General features: G+C 31.5%; 1 protein-coding gene across 1 annotated transcript; it reads right to left on the reverse strand.

Moving 5' to 3' along the window:
* LOC109126400 (uncharacterized protein At4g04775-like) lies at positions 1,945 to 2,503 on the reverse strand. The gene is made up of 2 exons (XM_019229929.1): positions 2,309 to 2,503; positions 1,945 to 2,211 (listed from the first exon to the last, which is right to left on the reverse strand). The coding sequence occupies exons 1-2, from the start codon at positions 2,501 to 2,503 to the stop codon at positions 1,945 to 1,947; spliced, it is 462 nt and encodes a 153-aa protein (XP_019085474.1).

Here is a 19,074-nt window from a genome sequence, read left to right on the forward strand (position 1 = left end):
ATTCAAATTGGAGACGGTTGAACTGTAAGAAGACACCCAGTCGAGACTGATAGATCTCGTCCCATTCATCCGGCTCCAGAGCTTTGTAGAGTTCATCAAACAGCTTCGTATCGTTGCTGTAATAGCCGATGCTTTTTAGAGGAAGAGGCTCATCACCTTTCGTGTAAAACCTCCGAGGAAATTCTGGTTTACTCTCATCCATTCTGCAAGATAAGATTAAAAAATAATATTGAGAAAGCGGAAGAGTAATCCAACAAGAGAAGGCTACTATCGAATTGCAGACAGAAGTCAAACATTCAGATTGATCGAAGAGAACAGTAGCGATGATAAGCGGCGGAGAAAAGCGGCGGAGTTCGTCAGAATCGGCGGAGATAAACGGCAGAGAAAAGCGGAAGCGATGAGTTTCCTTACGAGTAAAAATTAGAGATAACTATCATAGTTATCTCCGTTTTTAAGTCATAAAATTAAAAATATTTAAAATAATCCCGGTTTTATAAAACCAAAACCGTTTAATTAGAATCAGAACCGGAAAACTATGAAGAATTTGTAAAGAAACCAATTAAAACCGGATCCCGCGCTTCGTTAAATTAAAAAATAAAAATATTGCCGCCAACTAACGTCAAATCAATTAATACCTTGTAATGATTATGTTGACGACTTCTCTCGCAGACTTCTCCACGGGAAACTGAACCGTCTGCAAATCCATCAAATCAAATTAATTTTTGTACTAATATGCTGAAGACTTATTAAGTAGACTTCTTTCTGGGGAAACTAAAACGTACTTTAAACTGCAAATCCATCAAATCAAATTAATTTTTGTACTAATATGCTGAAGACTTATCAAGTAGACTTCTTATTGGGGAAACTAAAACGTACTTTAAACTGCAAATCCATCAAATCAAATTAATTTTTGTACTAATATGCTGAAGACTTATCAAGTAGACTTCTTATTGGGGAAACTAAAACGTACTTTAAACTGCAAATCCATCAAATCAAATTAATTTTTGTACTAATATGCTGAAGACTTATCAAGTAGACTTCTTATTGGGGAAACTAAAACGTACTTTAAACTGCAAATCCATCAAATCAAATTAATTTTTGTACTAATATGCTGAAGACTTATCAAGTAGACTTCTTATTGGGGAAACTAAAACGTACTTTAAACTGCAAATCCATCAAATCAAATTAATTTTTGTACTAATATGCTGAAGACTTATCAAGTAGACTTCTTATTGGGGAAACTAAAACGTACTTTAAACTGCAAATCCATCAAATCAAATTAATTTTTGTACTAATATGCTGAAGACTTCTTAAGTAGACTTCTTACTGGGGAAACTAAAACGTGCTTTAAAGGAGTAAATAATGCATCAAATCAAATTAATTTTAGTACTAATGTGCTGAAAACTGATCAAGTAAACTATGATGGCTGGGAAAACTATGATATCAAGTAAAAAGTGATATGATGTAGAACGTATTTAAGAACAAAACAAACGTGAATGAATTGTAGTGATATAGAGAAAATTTCAATTACCCAACCGTGATCTGTCTCCAATTAAGCGTCGTCGTCCGAGACTTCCAAAACGAACTACGTAATATTTTTTCAAAGAGAGAAGAAATGATTTACTGATAACTTTTTTGGTTGCAGTTTTAAAATAATCAAAAGGCCCCGGGCTGGTTTATATATACGAGACGAAACGGTTACAATGAACAGTTACATTATTAATAACACAAACCGTCACGTCGTAAATCATTAACGCATAGACTACGTCGATTGACTTCTTAATGTATACGGGAGAAGTCTACTAAATAGGTCACGTAATGAAGTCAACGATTCGTCTAAATATTACAGAAACAGAGAAGCAAGTTCACAGATTACAGACATAAATACGCCATTCAAACAAACGGCCACGATAAAGAGAGGTTCACAAATTTTGAATGAAAGATCTACGAAGCAAAAGAGATTAATACAACAATTAAGATTATACCGGCGATAAAGACATTCTCGACCACCCCGCGTACCCGACGAATTAACAGACGTAATTCCTTCATCTGATCTTTCACCTTCTCTAGCTCCTGCTGAACCCATAGCATTTCATCATTTTCCTGGATGGCTGTAATAGAATCCCTTTGGTCATCAAGTCCACCTCTCATTGCTTGAAGTTCTTGCATTATAGCCTCATCCCACCATTTCATAATATGGTCCTCTCCATCCTATACCGTATCATAGAAGTAAATATACCATAAGAATATTATATATACTCAAATAATAATTATACCAAACGAATAAACCATCATAAAATCTAACAACCTCATGGTTATTGCATCCAAAGAAAATCTTTCCAGGATTGTCGGCTGTGGTGGAACATTTCATAACGGTTTCCCTTCCGCATAAACATCTGTCAGGAATTCCAACTGTCAGGCCAGTGAAGTTTACTTCGGGTGGACCTTCACTCCATACTTGCAAAGAACTAGAAGATGGCTGAGTGTAGCTGTAAAACCCCATATCTGTGTGCAAAATGAACAAAAAACTATGAGAACATATATATTTTCGAACAAAATTAGCTAAAGCGTTACAAAAGCAAATAGCCGACTTCCTATGATGAGAATACTTATCTGAGATCTCCTTCAGTTTCGAAGACGATAAATGATGAGGATAGAATTTGAATTTTAGAGAGCAACAATATCGGAATTTTAGAGACAGAAATTGTGGAGAGAGAGAAAGCACATACAAACTAGGGTTCACCTACAGAAAGAAGTATTTATATGGTTACCGCCACCGGTTAGGTTAGATTGGTACGCATTCGGTTAGGTTCATCTATCGGTTTGGTTAAATTGTCGGTGAGCTTAAAATAATATAATATTACTAGTTGATGGCATAAGAAAGTCAACCACGAATATTCTACGGAGAAGTCTACTTAAGCAAACCCTAAATCAAATAATTTTAACCTAATCAGCCTTACCTCCCTTAGTTTTACTAGTTTATATGTAAATTTATTTTATTACAATGCAGGAAGTCTATGAGGTTATTATTTGGTCAAACGGTTAACCAGATTATTTTTAATAATTTTTAAAATTAACATTTAACCGAACATTAAGGAGTAGACTTATTTTGAAGTCAACCTCGAAGAGTCTACGGAGAAGTCTACTTAAGCAAACCCTAAATCAAATAATTTTAACCTAATCAGCCTTACCTCCCTTAATTTTACTAGTTTATATGTAAATTTATTTTATTACAATGCAGGAAGTCTATGAGGTTATTATTTGGTCAAACGGTTAACCAAATTATTTTTAATAATTTTTAAAATTAACATTTAACCGAACATTAAGGAGTAGACTTATTTTGAAGTCTCCCCTTTGACGTCAATTTGAAATCAAGCTTAAAGATATCTATTGCAGACTTCATCGGGTTAAATCTGTCATTTTGGCTTCTGTTTTTTGTTTGGTCGTGAGGGGGTCAACTGTAATTTCAGCACCCTTAGTGGTTATGTTTCTTGAAAAACGAATATAGGATCTACGTTCTCTTTTAAATGCAAATAATGGTACTAAAAATGCAATTGTCCCTTTTTAAAACTTCGCCATAGGTAGCCGTAGCCTCAACTATTTTGTTTCTTTTCCTTTCACGCTCATTAATTACCCCAACTTTTTGCCTAAAAAAAAAAAAATATAAATTAGCCCAACTCATCAACCGGAATCGACTATATGGTTGAACCAGGAACCACTTGTAAAGTTTGGTTCAACCAAACTCATGCAGTCATGCTGCGCTTGAGCGCTTCAAAGTTACAAATGTGATGGAACTTCAAAAACATTTAAAATACGACATATAAGAGAAAAGATGACAAAAGCTGTCGTTGTTATATATATACTAAATTAGATTAGGATCCATGCTAGAGCACGGATTCAAATTCTTTTAATTTACATTATAATTTTAAAATAAAATATAATTTATATAACTGTTTTTAAAGGGGCATTCTCAAAAATACCCCTTTTTCCATACCCCTTTTTAAAAATACCCCTTCATGTTGACAATTTGTAAAACTACCCCTCTTTATATACAAAATGACCAAATTACCCTTTTTGAATGACAGCAAGAATGTACAGTCATCAAAATCGAAAATATTTTCTCGCCAAAAAAGTTTCCCGTCAAAATTTTTTTTTTCCCGCCAAAAATCGAAAATTTTTCCCGAAAAAAAATATTTTTCCCGCCAAAATCGAAAAATTTTCCCGCCAAAAATATTAAAATTTATACCTTTTAAAAACATTGTAAACGCTTTTAAAAAACTTTTAAAAGCGTTTACAAGGTTTTTTAAAGGTTTTTAAACACATTGTAAACGCGTTTAAAAAGCTTGTAAATGTTTTTAAAAAACTTGTAAATGCTTTTAAAAAGCTTGTATATGCTTTTAAAAGGTTTTTAAACACCTTGTAAACCCTTTTAAAAGCTTTTTAAAAGCATTTACAAGGTGTTTAAAACCTTTTAAAACCCTTTTAAAAATCTTATAAAAACTTTTACAAGGTTTTTAAAAACATTGTAAAAGCGTTTACAAGATGTTTAAAAACATTTTAAAAATCTTTTTAAAAACTATTTGAGAACCTTTTACAAACGTTTTAAAACCTTTTAAAAACCTTTTAAAAATCTTGTAAAAGCGTTTACAAGTTGTTTAAAAAACCTTTTAAAACTCTTTAAAATATCTTGTAAAAGGTAGAAATCTTATAAAACCTTGTAATTTTTTTTTGGCGGGAAAGAATTTGGCGGGAAAACTTTTTTGTCGAAATTTTTTATCAAAATTTTTTTGACAAAAAAATTTTTGNCCTAATTTAGTTTATTCTTTTTAATATATATATATATATATATATATGTAATTTTTAAATGATATTAATATAATTTATTTAACATCAGTTTTAAATGATGTAAATTTTGTATCGTTTTAAAAAATGATTTTATTCCAAACATAAATAAATACATCAATTATTTAAATGATGTAAAATTTTATTTTAAATCGATTTTTCAAAAGTGATACAATATAATAGAAACTGAATCAATTTTAACTTATTGATGTCAAATTAGATAATTATNTATTTTTAACAAATTCTCGTTTTTAAAAGTATTTTGAATAAAACATTATGCAATAAAGTCATATGCTAAATATGATGGTTTGAAAAACACTTATTTTGTAAGTTTTACATTGTTAATTTTGTAATTTTATGTATGAGAAATGGTTATGTTTGTTGTTTGTTTTTATTTTAATTTTTGAACATGTTTGGTGAAAGTATTTTAATATGACCCATGCTTAGGTAAGAATTTATTTTCAACTGCACAATAAGATCTCGGAAATCACAATTAAGTGTGATAAATTGCCAAGATTTTATTCTTTTTTATGCCTAACAATATATATTTTGTAACAATACATGGAATACTAAAGATTTTATTTTGGAAATTATATAAATCATTGGAATATTCTCTTTAAGAGATTCTTTGGGACATTCTTAAGTGTATTCATACAGGCCACAGATTGACCAATTAATCTATAACATTTTTTGTAACAAACATATATTTAATGTATAACCTATTTTATAACCAAATTATAAAAATTATATAGTTTACAAAAAAAAGTTGTGTACTTCCATTTTATTATATAGGGGATACTAGATTAAAACCCGATAGATACGCGAGTTTTAAAAATGTCTATTAAAATAAATTTTTAAAAGAATAATTAATAAATATATCAGAAATAAATATATAAATATCTAGTTAGAGATAAGTTTTTACTTTAATACACTAATTTATATTTTATATTTTAAAATTATTATTACAATTATTACAATAATCTAAAGCTAAATTATCAGCCACCAAAACTTTTTTCAAACATTAATCATTACGAATAGTATTACGGGAGGTTAAAGCCATGACAAAGCAGAAGAATAGCTAGTCAACCAAGGACCAATATTGTCAAATTTTAAAAATGTTGCACAACTTATTCATATTTTACATGAATTTAATCTGTCAAAACATCATCTTATTAGAATCAACGTACAATTTTATTATATGTATTACCACTAAAAATATCTTCTTACATCCAAAAATATTTTATCGTTAAAGTTTGCTCTTTATTACCACCTATAAAATGACTTTCTGAACAAATTAAAACAATTTTTGCTCATTTACTTTCAATTTGACATAATTCTTTTTCACCACTAAAATTTGTTTGTAACAGTATCACTACAAAAAAATGATTGATTTACATCATTTATTTTATATATTTGTATCATGTTTAAATGATACAAAAATAATTTATATCAGTTTAATAAATGATTTGCATTTTGTTGATGCAAATAATTTGTATCAGTTGAGATAAATATTTGCTTCAGTTAATAAAATTGATGTTTGTTTACATCAATTACAAAAAATGATATAAGACTTACATCATTTTTACTAAATTGATATAAAATATTTCAATCATTTCTCAAAACTAATGTAAAATATTTTTATCATTTAAAATTTTTAAAATTGATGTTAAATTCAATATTATAATAAATAATCTGAAAATTTATTTTGTATGAATAATATTTAATTATTTATAACTTTAAATCATTTTATATATTTAATATATTCATTTATTTACAGTTAATATTTATGGATAAGTTTAGTTAAACGTAACTAGAATTTTTGAAATAAATTAACAAACTCAATTAATTACCTGATTTTAAGGCTTATGGAACCAGTTAACTTAGAAATAGGCAAAATTAATTTGGTATTTATAGAAGATATTGTCTCATCATAACTTAAGAAGTCTCCGATGTGGGATACTAGAACTTTTTTTTTTATTATTTTTTTTTTCTGGTTTATAAACAATTATCAGCAACATATAAAAATAAGTAACTACTCTTTAGTTTATTAAGTCTCTCTTTGATTACTAAATGGTTTATTCCAATCAAAATAAATCATACAACTTACTTCTTGTTTTTTTTTTGGTGAATATCATACAACTTACTTGATGAGACAATATCATACAACTTACTTGATGAATGAAGATCCTTAATAATCCAACAAAAATGAAGATACAGCTTTTTTTTTTAATGGGCAAAACAAAATAAAGATACAGCTAGGTTTGCTTTGTAGCTGATGATCTGCTATAATTTTTGATCGATCAACTTTTTCAATATTTATCTCCTAATTTAGTTTATTCTTTTTAATATATATATATATATATATATATGTAATTTTTAAATGATATTAATATAATTTATTTAACATCAGTTTTAAATGATGTAAATTTTGTATCGTTTTAAAAAATGATTTTATTCCAAACATAAATAAATACATCAATTATTTAAATGATGTAAAATTTTATTTTAAATCGATTTTTCAAAAGTGATACAATATAATAGAAACTGAATCAATTTTAACTTATTGATGTCAAATTAGATAATTATAGTATCATTTAAATAAATTGATGCTAATTTGTATATATTTACTTCACTTATCAATAAGTAATTTAAAATTGCATCACTTAGTTTTGTGATACACTTTAAGTGATACAACAGACTCCTTTTTTTGTATGATTGGTTTTTCCTAGACCGAGCATCAAGTATTGAGTCATCTATGTAGTATCTGTTTTTCATAACACGAGCAAACAGGGAGTTTGGATATTGTATTAGTCTCCATGCCTGGTTCGCTAGTAGAGCATCATTGAATTTTGCTAGGTCTTTGAACCCCAAGCCCCCTTCCTTTTTGAAAATTTTAGTTTCGTCCAAACGATCCATGGAATACCTCGATGGTTTGACGTATTTTCCCACCAAAAGTTCATCAAAAGCGATTCTATCTCTGAAGTGATTCCCAACAGTAATTTAAAACAAGACATAACATATACATTAATGGATAAAGCTACTGATTTTAGCATGATCTCTTTTCCTGCAGGGGATAATTTTTTTGCAGTCCATCCACAAGTGCGTTTTTTAACTCTATCAACAATGTATGCAAACATCTCCTTCTTCTTCCGACCAACTTGTTCCGGTAAACCGAGATACTTACCTCCTCCTCCATGATTTGGTATGTCAAGTATTGCCATTAGTAGAGATTGAGTTGTCCCAAAAACTCTGCTTCCAAATGTTATCATTGACTTNACTAGATTAAAACCCGATAGATACGCGAGTTTTAAAAATGTCTATTAAAATAAATTTTTAAAAGAATAATTAATAAATATATCAGAAATAAATATATAAATATCTAGTTAGAGATAAGTTTTTACTTTAATACACTAATTTATATTTTATATTTTAAAATTATTATTACAATTATTACAATAATCTAAAGCTAAATTATCAGCCACCAAAACTTTTTTCAAACATTAATCATTACGAATAGTATTACGGGAGGTTAAAGCCATGACAAAGCAGAAGAATAGCTAGTCAACCAAGGACCAATATTGTCAAATTTTAAAAATGTTGCACAACTTATTCATATTTTACATGAATTTAATCTGTCAAAACATCATCTTATTAGAATCAACGTACAATTTTATTATATGTATTACCACTAAAAATATCTTCTTACATCCAAAAATATTTTATCGTTAAAGTTTGCTCTTTATTACCACCTATAAAATGACTTTCTGAACAAATTAAAACAATTTTTGCTCATTTACTTTCAATTTGACATAATTCTTTTTCACCACTAAAATTTGTTTGTAACAGTATCACTACAAAAAAATGATTGATTTACATCATTTATTTTATATATTTGTATCATGTTTAAATGATACAAAAATAATTTATATCAGTTTAATAAATGATTTGCATTTTGTTGATGCAAATAATTTGTATCAGTTGAGATAAATATTTGCTTCAGTTAATAAAATTGATGTTTGTTTACATCAATTACAAAAAATGATATAAGACTTACATCATTTTTACTAAATTGATATAAAATATTTCAATCATTTCTCAAAACTAATGTAAAATATTTTTATCATTTAAAATTTTTAAAATTGATGTTAAATTCAATATTATAATAAATAATCTGAAAATTTATTTTGTATGAATAATATTTAATTATTTATAACTTTAAATCATTTTATATATTTAATATATTCATTTATTTACAGTTAATATTTATGGATAAGTTTAGTTAAACGTAACTAGAATTTTTGAAATAAATTAACAAACTCAATTAATTACCTGATTTTAAGGCTTATGGAACCAGTTAACTTAGAAATAGGCAAAATTAATTTGGTATTTATAGAAGATATTGTCTCATCATAACTTAAGAAGTCTCCGATGTGGGATACTAGAACTTTTTTTTTTATTATTTTTTTTTTCTGGTTTATAAACAATTATCAGCAACATATAAAAATAAGTAACTACTCTTTAGTTTATTAAGTCTCTCTTTGATTACTAAATGGTTTATTCCAATCAAAATAAATCATACAACTTACTTCTTGTTTTTTTTTTGGTGAATATCATACAACTTACTTGATGAGACAATATCATACAACTTACTTGATGAATGAAGATCCTTAATAATCCAACAAAAATGAAGATACAGCTTTTTTTTTTAATGGGCAAAACAAAATAAAGATACAGCTAGGTTTGCTTTGTAGCTGATGATCTGCTATAATTTTTGATCGATCAACTTTTTCAATATTTATCTCCTAATTTAGTTTATTCTTTTTAATATATATATATATATATATATATGTAATTTTTAAATGATATTAATATAATTTATTTAACATCAGTTTTAAATGATGTAAATTTTGTATCGTTTTAAAAAATGATTTTATTCCAAACATAAATAAATACATCAATTATTTAAATGATGTAAAATTTTATTTTAAATCGATTTTTCAAAAGTGATACAATATAATAGAAACTGAATCAATTTTAACTTATTGATGTCAAATTAGATAATTATAGTATCATTTAAATAAATTGATGCTAATTTGTATATATTTACTTCACTTATCAATAAGTAATTTAAAATTGCATCACTTAGTTTTGTGATACACTTTAAGTGATACAACAGACTCCTTTTTTTGTATGATTGGTTTTTCCTAGACCGAGCATCAAGTATTGAGTCATCTATGTAGTATCTGTTTTTCATAACACGAGCAAACAGGGAGTTTGGATATTGTATTAGTCTCCATGCCTGGTTCGCTAGTAGAGCATCATTGAATTTTGCTAGGTCTTTGAACCCCAAGCCCCCTTCCTTTTTGAAAATTTTAGTTTCGTCCAAACGATCCATGGAATACCTCGATGGTTTGACGTATTTTCCCACCAAAAGTTCATCAAAAGCGATTCTATCTCTGAAGTGATTCCCAACAGTAATTTAAAACAAGACATAACATATACATTAATGGATAAAGCTACTGATTTTAGCATGATCTCTTTTCCTGCAGGGGATAATTTTTTTGCAGTCCATCCACAAGTGCGTTTTTTAACTCTATCAACAATGTATGCAAACATCTCCTTCTTCTTCCGACCAACTTGTTCCGGTAAACCGAGATACTTACCTCCTCCTCCATGATTTGGTATGTCAAGTATTGCCATTAGTAGAGATTGAGTTGTCCCAAAAACTCTGCTTCCAAATGTTATCATTGACTTAGAAGTATTTATTTTTGGACCTGAATAGTATTCATAGATATCAAAGACATCTTTCAATGTCTGGCAATTTTTCCTATCAGCTTAACAAAAAAAGAGACAATCATCTGCAAATTGCAGATGTGTGATGCTTGGAGCGCCATTACCAATTCGGATTCCTCGGATATCACCTTCTCATTCTCTAGATGTGATTAGATGACTTAAGATGCCTGAACAGAGAATGAACATATAAGGAGATAATGGATCCCCTTGTCTAATACCCCTCGTTGGTTTAATATGTCTATACGGAGATCCATTGATCAGTACAGAGTAATTAACAGAGGTTACTACCGCCATGATCCAACTTATCCAACGATCGCAGAAACCAAATATCTTCAAAGTCGTTTCTATGAAGTTCCATTCCACACGGTCATACGCTTTACTTTCATCTGTCTTCACCGCGATGTAGGTTTGTGATACTCGTTTCCGGACTTTCAAAGAATGCATAATCTCATGGGCGATCATTACATTGTCCTGGATAATGCGGCTAGGGATAATAGCCGCTTGTGAATCTGAGACAATATCATTCAGATGTGGTTTTAGTCGTTGGACTAAACATTTAGAGCCTATCTTGTAGAGGACATTGCATAAAGCTATAGGTCGGTAGTCTGTAAGAGTTTGTGGATTTTCGATCTTTGGAATCATGCATATGTTAGTATGGTTTATGGTAGGCTTCATGTAAGAGGTGTCAAAGAAATTGCGGACTTCTTGGATCACCTGTGGACCAACAGTTTCCCAACAACTTTTGTAAAATCTTGCTGTTAATCCATCTAGACCTGGAGCTCTGTCGTCACCAATTGAACACACAACCTTATAGATGTCCTCATTAGTAAAGACTTTAGTTAAAGTATCATTTGCTGATGTTCATATATTTTACCTTGTATTCCCTTAGTATATTCACATCTTTTGCATCTTTTGCTATCCATTTTGACNACAAAAATAATTTATATCAGTTTAATAAATGATTTGCATTTTGTTGATGCAAATAATTTGTATCAGTTGAGATAAATATTTGCTTCAGTTAATAAAATTGATGTTTGTTTACATCAATTACAAAAAATGATATAAGACTTACATCATTTTTACTAAATTGATATAAAATATTTCAATCATTTCTCAAAACTAATGTAAAATATTTTTATCATTTAAAATTTTTAAAATTGATGTTAAATTCAATATTATAATAAATAATCTGAAAATTTATTTTGTATGAATAATATTTAATTATTTATAACTTTAAATCATTTTATATATTTAATATATTCATTTATTTACAGTTAATATTTATGGATAAGTTTAGTTAAACGTAACTAGAATTTTTGAAATAAATTAACAAACTCAATTAATTACCTGATTTTAAGGCTTATGGAACCAGTTAACTTAGAAATAGGCAAAATTAATTTGGTATTTATAGAAGATATTGTCTCATCATAACTTAAGAAGTCTCCGATGTGGGATACTAGAACTTTTTTTTTTATTATTTTTTTTTTCTGGTTTATAAACAATTATCAGCAACATATAAAAATAAGTAACTACTCTTTAGTTTATTAAGTCTCTCTTTGATTACTAAATGGTTTATTCCAATCAAAATAAATCATACAACTTACTTCTTGTTTTTTTTTTGGTGAATATCATACAACTTACTTGATGAGACAATATCATACAACTTACTTGATGAATGAAGATCCTTAATAATCCAACAAAAATGAAGATACAGCTTTTTTTTTTAATGGGCAAAACAAAATAAAGATACAGCTAGGTTTGCTTTGTAGCTGATGATCTGCTATAATTTTTGATCGATCAACTTTTTCAATATTTATCTCCTAATTTAGTTTATTCTTTTTAATATATATATATATATATATATATGTAATTTTTAAATGATATTAATATAATTTATTTAACATCAGTTTTAAATGATGTAAATTTTGTATCGTTTTAAAAAATGATTTTATTCCAAACATAAATAAATACATCAATTATTTAAATGATGTAAAATTTTATTTTAAATCGATTTTTCAAAAGTGATACAATATAATAGAAACTGAATCAATTTTAACTTATTGATGTCAAATTAGATAATTATAGTATCATTTAAATAAATTGATGCTAATTTGTATATATTTACTTCACTTATCAATAAGTAATTTAAAATTGCATCACTTAGTTTTGTGATACACTTTAAGTGATACAACAGACTCCTTTTTTTGTATGATTGGTTTTTCCTAGACCGAGCATCAAGTATTGAGTCATCTATGTAGTATCTGTTTTTCATAACACGAGCAAACAGGGAGTTTGGATATTGTATTAGTCTCCATGCCTGGTTCGCTAGTAGAGCATCATTGAATTTTGCTAGGTCTTTGAACCCCAAGCCCCCTTCCTTTTTGAAAATTTTAGTTTCGTCCAAACGATCCATGGAATACCTCGATGGTTTGACGTATTTTCCCACCAAAAGTTCATCAAAAGCGATTCTATCTCTGAAGTGATTCCCAACAGTAATTTAAAACAAGACATAACATATACATTAATGGATAAAGCTACTGATTTTAGCATGATCTCTTTTCCTGCAGGGGATAATTTTTTTGCAGTCCATCCACAAGTGCGTTTTTTAACTCTATCAACAATGTATGCAAACATCTCCTTCTTCTTCCGACCAACTTGTTCCGGTAAACCGAGATACTTACCTCCTCCTCCATGATTTGGTATGTCAAGTATTGCCATTAGTAGAGATTGAGTTGTCCCAAAAACTCTGCTTCCAAATGTTATCATTGACTTAGAAGTATTTATTTTTGGACCTGAATAGTATTCATAGATATCAAAGACATCTTTCAATGTCTGGCAATTTTTCCTATCAGCTTAACAAAAAAAGAGACAATCATCTGCAAATTGCAGATGTGTGATGCTTGGAGCGCCATTACCAATTCGGATTCCTCGGATATCACCTTCTCATTCTCTAGATGTGATTAGATGACTTAAGATGCCTGAACAGAGAATGAACATATAAGGAGATAATGGATCCCCTTGTCTAATACCCCTCGTTGGTTTAATATGTCTATACGGAGATCCATTGATCAGTACAGAGTAATTAACAGAGGTTACTACCGCCATGATCCAACTTATCCAACGATCGCAGAAACCAAATATCTTCAAAGTCGTTTCTATGAAGTTCCATTCCACACGGTCATACGCTTTACTTTCATCTGTCTTCACCGCGATGTAGGTTTGTGATACTCGTTTCCGGACTTTCAAAGAATGCATAATCTCATGGGCGATCATTACATTGTCCTGGATAATGCGGCTAGGGATAATAGCCGCTTGTGAATCTGAGACAATATCATTCAGATGTGGTTTTAGTCGTTGGACTAAACATTTAGAGCCTATCTTGTAGAGGACATTGCATAAAGCTATAGGTCGGTAGTCTGTAAGAGTTTGTGGATTTTCGATCTTTGGAATCATGCATATGTTAGTATGGTTTATGGTAGGCTTCATGTAAGAGGTGTCAAAGAAATTGCGGACTTCTTGGATCACCTGTGGACCAACAGTTTCCCAACAACTTTTGTAAAATCTTGCTGTTAATCCATCTAGACCTGGAGCTCTGTCGTCACCAATTGAACACACAACCTTATAGATGTCCTCATTAGTAAAGACTTTAGTTAAAGTATCATTTGCTGATGTTCATATATTTTACCTTGTATTCCCTTAGTATATTCACATCTTTTGCATCTTTTGCTATCCATTTTGACCATTATTGCATAGCTTTAGGACTAATCATGCATTAGAGTATAATTGCATTGCATTTGCATCTTTTCATGCATAAACAGGTGATTTTGGAGCCTAAGGAGCATGGAAGCAATGCTGAGGAGAAGTGAAGCAATCATGAGGAGAAAGCAAGGGAGTTAAGGCTGAGGAACCAAGGTCCAGAGTCCAACTCGACCGCACACTCGACCAGACACTCAACCGTGTGCTGAGGAGGACTCGACCGAGTGAGGATGCACGAGAGAAGCCAGCTCGACCAGCCACTCAACCGAGCATGGGTCGAGTTGACCGAGCCGTTGACTATTTTGTCTTTTAGTATTTTTAGGGCTTCCACTCCCTCTCCTATATAAAGCCTTGTACCTGCAGCCACCAAAAGAGTCCAGCTTTTTAGATATTCTCTAGACCTAGTATTTACCCTTTTGGGAATTATTCCTTTTGCACTTTTATTTTTCTTAGATCTTGTACTTGTTTTAGGAGAAAAGGACTAAATTCTTGTATTTTGTTGGTTTCATAACTTTCAAGATATTAAGATTTCGAGTTTCATTTCTTCATCAATATTATAGATCTTTGTTTCATCTTTCTAATAATGCAAGTTGCAATATTTTCTGGGTTTTTGACTTTGTTCATCATGTGTTCTTGTGAGTAGTTCTCTAGGATCTTGAGGATGGGTTAGGCTGGATTGATCTTGTGGTTTGTGTGATTTGGTCAAGCTTGATTGTTGTAGATCTCTTCTAGGCTAGATGTTCTTAATGCTGATCCTATATCTGAGAAGGTAGGGTTTGATTTCAAGCATCTTAGCATCACACCAATGTCTAAGAAGCATAGATAAGGCTAGATCTAGAGCTTACCATTAGGCTTGCTAAGAGATTAGAGGTCTTGTTTGGTTTGAGATGTATTGCTTAATGCCTGCTTGTGTAGATTCTTTACTTTGTGAGAACAAGTCTAGAAATGCATAGGTTTGATTGTTTCTTGCCATGAGAGTGGATTAAACATGTCTTAGAATAATATGTCGAGAGATTAGCTCAAAGTTTGCTTGAGATTTGTTGACCAAGTTAGATAACCACAATGATTAGCTCAGCCCATGAATCCCTCCTCAAGGCCTTCTTTGTTTATTGAAATCTTAGTCTAAATATCATTGCTTGCTTGTTGTTTGATTAGTTTTAGCATTGCTCTGTTTTNTATTGCATTGCTCTGTTTTCTCGTTTTAGTCCAGCTCGACCTAGTACTCAATCTACACTCGATCGAGTGCTTACTCGAGTTCATCCCCAGAATTCTTGTTTATGCTTTGTAGTTGTCCTGTCTTATCTCTTGTTTCATTCTAATTGCATTTTTGTTGCATTTACTTAGTGTCCTGTTCATTACTTGTCTTGCATTAGTTCATTAGCATAGTTTCTATTTCTATTGGTAGCTTCATATTAGGCTTAATCATTCTGTTCCATTTACATTCAGCATCTAGTTCTTGTAGTTTTACTTTCTGCACTTTACATTTTCATTATAGGATTGTTAGTGACAAACATCCTTTTCATTTGGCTTAACTTAGATTCATATGCATATATTAATTGTTCACAAACACTCAGATAGGATTGATACCTCTTATACTGCAATTGCATAAGGGGAATTGAAACACCTTACCATCCATTCATTCATATCTCACCATTGCATACATTCATCATTCCACCACCACAAAATAAACTTGTTTCATTTGCTTCCACCGAGATTCTTGGAGTAAAATCCGCAAAAACCGTAGGTGAAACATGCTGGCCTGAAGTAGAATAAATGTTTTTGAAAAATTGTTCAGCATGGTCTCCTATCTCTTTATCCCCTTGATGAATAAGCCCTTGATCATCTTTGATAGAAATGATCCATTTCTAGCAAATCGTGTTTTTGCACAAGCATGAAAGAAACTTGTGTTTGATCTCCTGAAGTCATCCACTGGTTTCTGCTTATTTGTTGCCAATGTGTTTCTTCATCGCTATAAGCTTTAGTAAGAGCATCTTGGAGGTCTCAGATTGTCCGTCGTACAATAGGAATGAGACTCTCCATTGCATAATTTAGCTTTGCTTGAATCGTCCCAATTCTTTGCTCAGAGTTTAGCTGATTGGTTCGTTTTAAGTTCGCCATCGCCTGTCTGCAATTTCTTATCTTTTGGTTGATTGGTATGTCCATAGAGTCAGTGCCAGATATCCGCCCTGTCTTAACCGTTTCTTGAAAGTTTGGTACATCCACCAGCCGTTTGTCAAACTGGAATGACCATCGTTTGTGTCTAGTGAGGTCTTTCAGGTCTAGCAGAATGGGTTTATAATCAGAGCCTGCAAAGTCTAAGAAAAGGGTCTCTGCATTTGGGAAACTCGCAGCACCAGCAGAGTTAAAACATGGCTCTATCTAGGCAACATTGAATGGTGTGAGAATGTCATTCTCCAACCCATGACAAAGGATTTCCTTTTGAACAGATATCTTGTAGATCACAGATAGAGATCATGTGTCTAAAGTCTCTGAATGTCCATGCTTCACGTATTGGTCCTCCTAGCTTTTCCTTGTTGGATGTTATCGCATTAAAATCACCAATGAGTAACCATGGTGTATTGCGTGTATAAGAAAATTGTTCAAAACGTTCCCATAGTTCATATCTCTCACTTGGATTGGGATGTCCATACACACAACACAAGTAAAACACAGTTTTATTTTAGGTAATCGAAACATCAATGAGTCTCTCATCCTTAGAAATCAAGGATAGACACACATTGTCATTCCAAAACAGAGCTAAGCCACCACTCCTACCATGAGGGGGCGGTATAATAACGTTTGCAAATCCTAAGTCACACTTAAGTTTAGTTATTACATCAGATTGGTTTAGAGTTTCAGATAAGAATAGAATATTACACTTAGTAGTAAAACATAGTTTTTTAAAACGAGAAATAGTTAGCTGCGGACCAATGCCTTGGCAATTCTATGAGAGAATCTTCATATTAGATCTATTAGGGGTACCGGGCCCCCTGCACCTCTGTCGAATCCTTTGTTTACAGAACATGAGCCTACCAAGATTGTGCGCTGATTCTTCTTTCGGAGTTGATTAAGGACCATCAACTCCTCTGCTGCCTCTGCATTGTTGAAAGTAATCTCAAACTCCACTCTCTTCTGCTTCAAGAACCCAAAGTCAGCGTGTGCATTGTCAGGACTCTCGTCTCTTAGAACTCTTGTCTGATGATAATCAATAGTGTTTTTTCCTGTTTTTTTTGGCCTTTAGATAGCGAAGACGTTCAGCCGACAAATCTTTGTCTTTAATCATACTAGGGAGAGCATGGTTCACTACAGATTGTGGTACATAGCGCTGGACTGGAGCATTTGGTGGTGATGGCAACTGTAAACCCGGTATTAGGCTTGTCGAATTCATTGATGGAAGAGTGTTTGCCTCGGACATGTCTTTGTCGTCGTCATTGTATCATCTCCATCACTGTCATTATCAGAGTTCTCTGGTGCAGCATCCTCAAAACCAAGTTGATATTCCTTGGCATCATGTTTAAGAGAACCACATTTGGTGCAAAAGTTCCGAAGTCTTTCATATCGGAACTTAACAATGGTGTTCTCATCAGCAATAAAACATATGTTCTTTTGGAAGCGTAAGGGATCATCTATATTCCAGTCAATCCTAACACGAACCACCCCAGTCTGGTTTTCATTCTCATCATAGTCGACTTTAGAGACATAGCCTAACTTATTCCCTACCATCTAGCCATAGCATTAGTTAAGCAAAAGGTTGGAATACCTTGGATTTGAACTCAAAAGGAGATGATCTTCATATTGGTCTCACTGATTTTCGGATACCAACGGTGCTTCGTAACCATCCAATCATTGAAAGACCACGGTCCCATGTGCAGTACGAGATTCAAGGAATCTTCATATTGGAAGCGAAATTGTACTCGTCCTCCTTCGAGAATGCGTCCAACACATTCATCAGCAAGACCCCAAACTCTTGGCATCTGTCTAATGAGAGCACGCAGGTTCTGCTTTCTGGGATTGACAGGAGTCACAACCAACGTGTGTCGATTAACAGAAATCGCGCGGTTGAGGAATTCTGGTGGTAGCGAGATTGGAGCATCTTCAATGCCCAAATCCAGGTCTTGAACGGATTTACGGAGATTATCACTCATTCTTTTCGTAAATTGGGTGATTGAGGGAGACAATTGGAAGATGGATGAGAAAAAACAAGGGAAGAAGAGGAATTTATAGGAGATCCATGGCGGTTTCGGTTGATGTTTAACTCCCGTGAAACAGGAAGACAAATAACTGTCATGAGTAACTGACAGAAATAAACCGCCGATATAGATTCCCAACACAAATTTTAGGGATTTCACGGTCGGAAAAAAACTCTTGATCGGAGACAAGATCGGAGATGAAAAAGTGAAAAACGGTTGGAGACGATCGCAAAACGAGTCGTCCAGAGAGAGAGACATCGTTTTGATTTTTCTTTTTAGTGTATATTGACTAATTAAGAGAAGGTGAACAAGAGAAATTATACTCGAGATTGTTTCTTCATATAACAAACGGTGCATCCAATTTTTTTCATAACATATTTTAATATTTTGTTCAGTCAATAGTCTCATCTTGTTTGGAAAATGAAGGTCAAAGTATGAAAACAAAAACAAAGTCAATACATTTCTTTTTTTTTGACCTCACAAAGTCAATACA

The sequence above is a fragment of the Camelina sativa genome, chromosome 2, assembly GCF_000633955.1.
Source record: "Camelina sativa cultivar DH55 chromosome 2, Cs, whole genome shotgun sequence".
In the NCBI taxonomy this organism is placed as follows: Eukaryota; Viridiplantae; Streptophyta; class Magnoliopsida; order Brassicales; family Brassicaceae; genus Camelina; species Camelina sativa.

Coding starts and splice junctions, on each gene's coding strand:
- LOC109126400 (XM_019229929.1), bottom strand. CDS start 2,503: ATGGGGTTTTACAGCTACACTCAGCCATCTTCTAGTTCTTTGCAAGTA. Junction 2,212..2,308: donor TTGGATGCAATAACCATGAG/GTTGTTAGATTT, acceptor GATACGGTATAG/GATGGAGAGGACCATATTAT.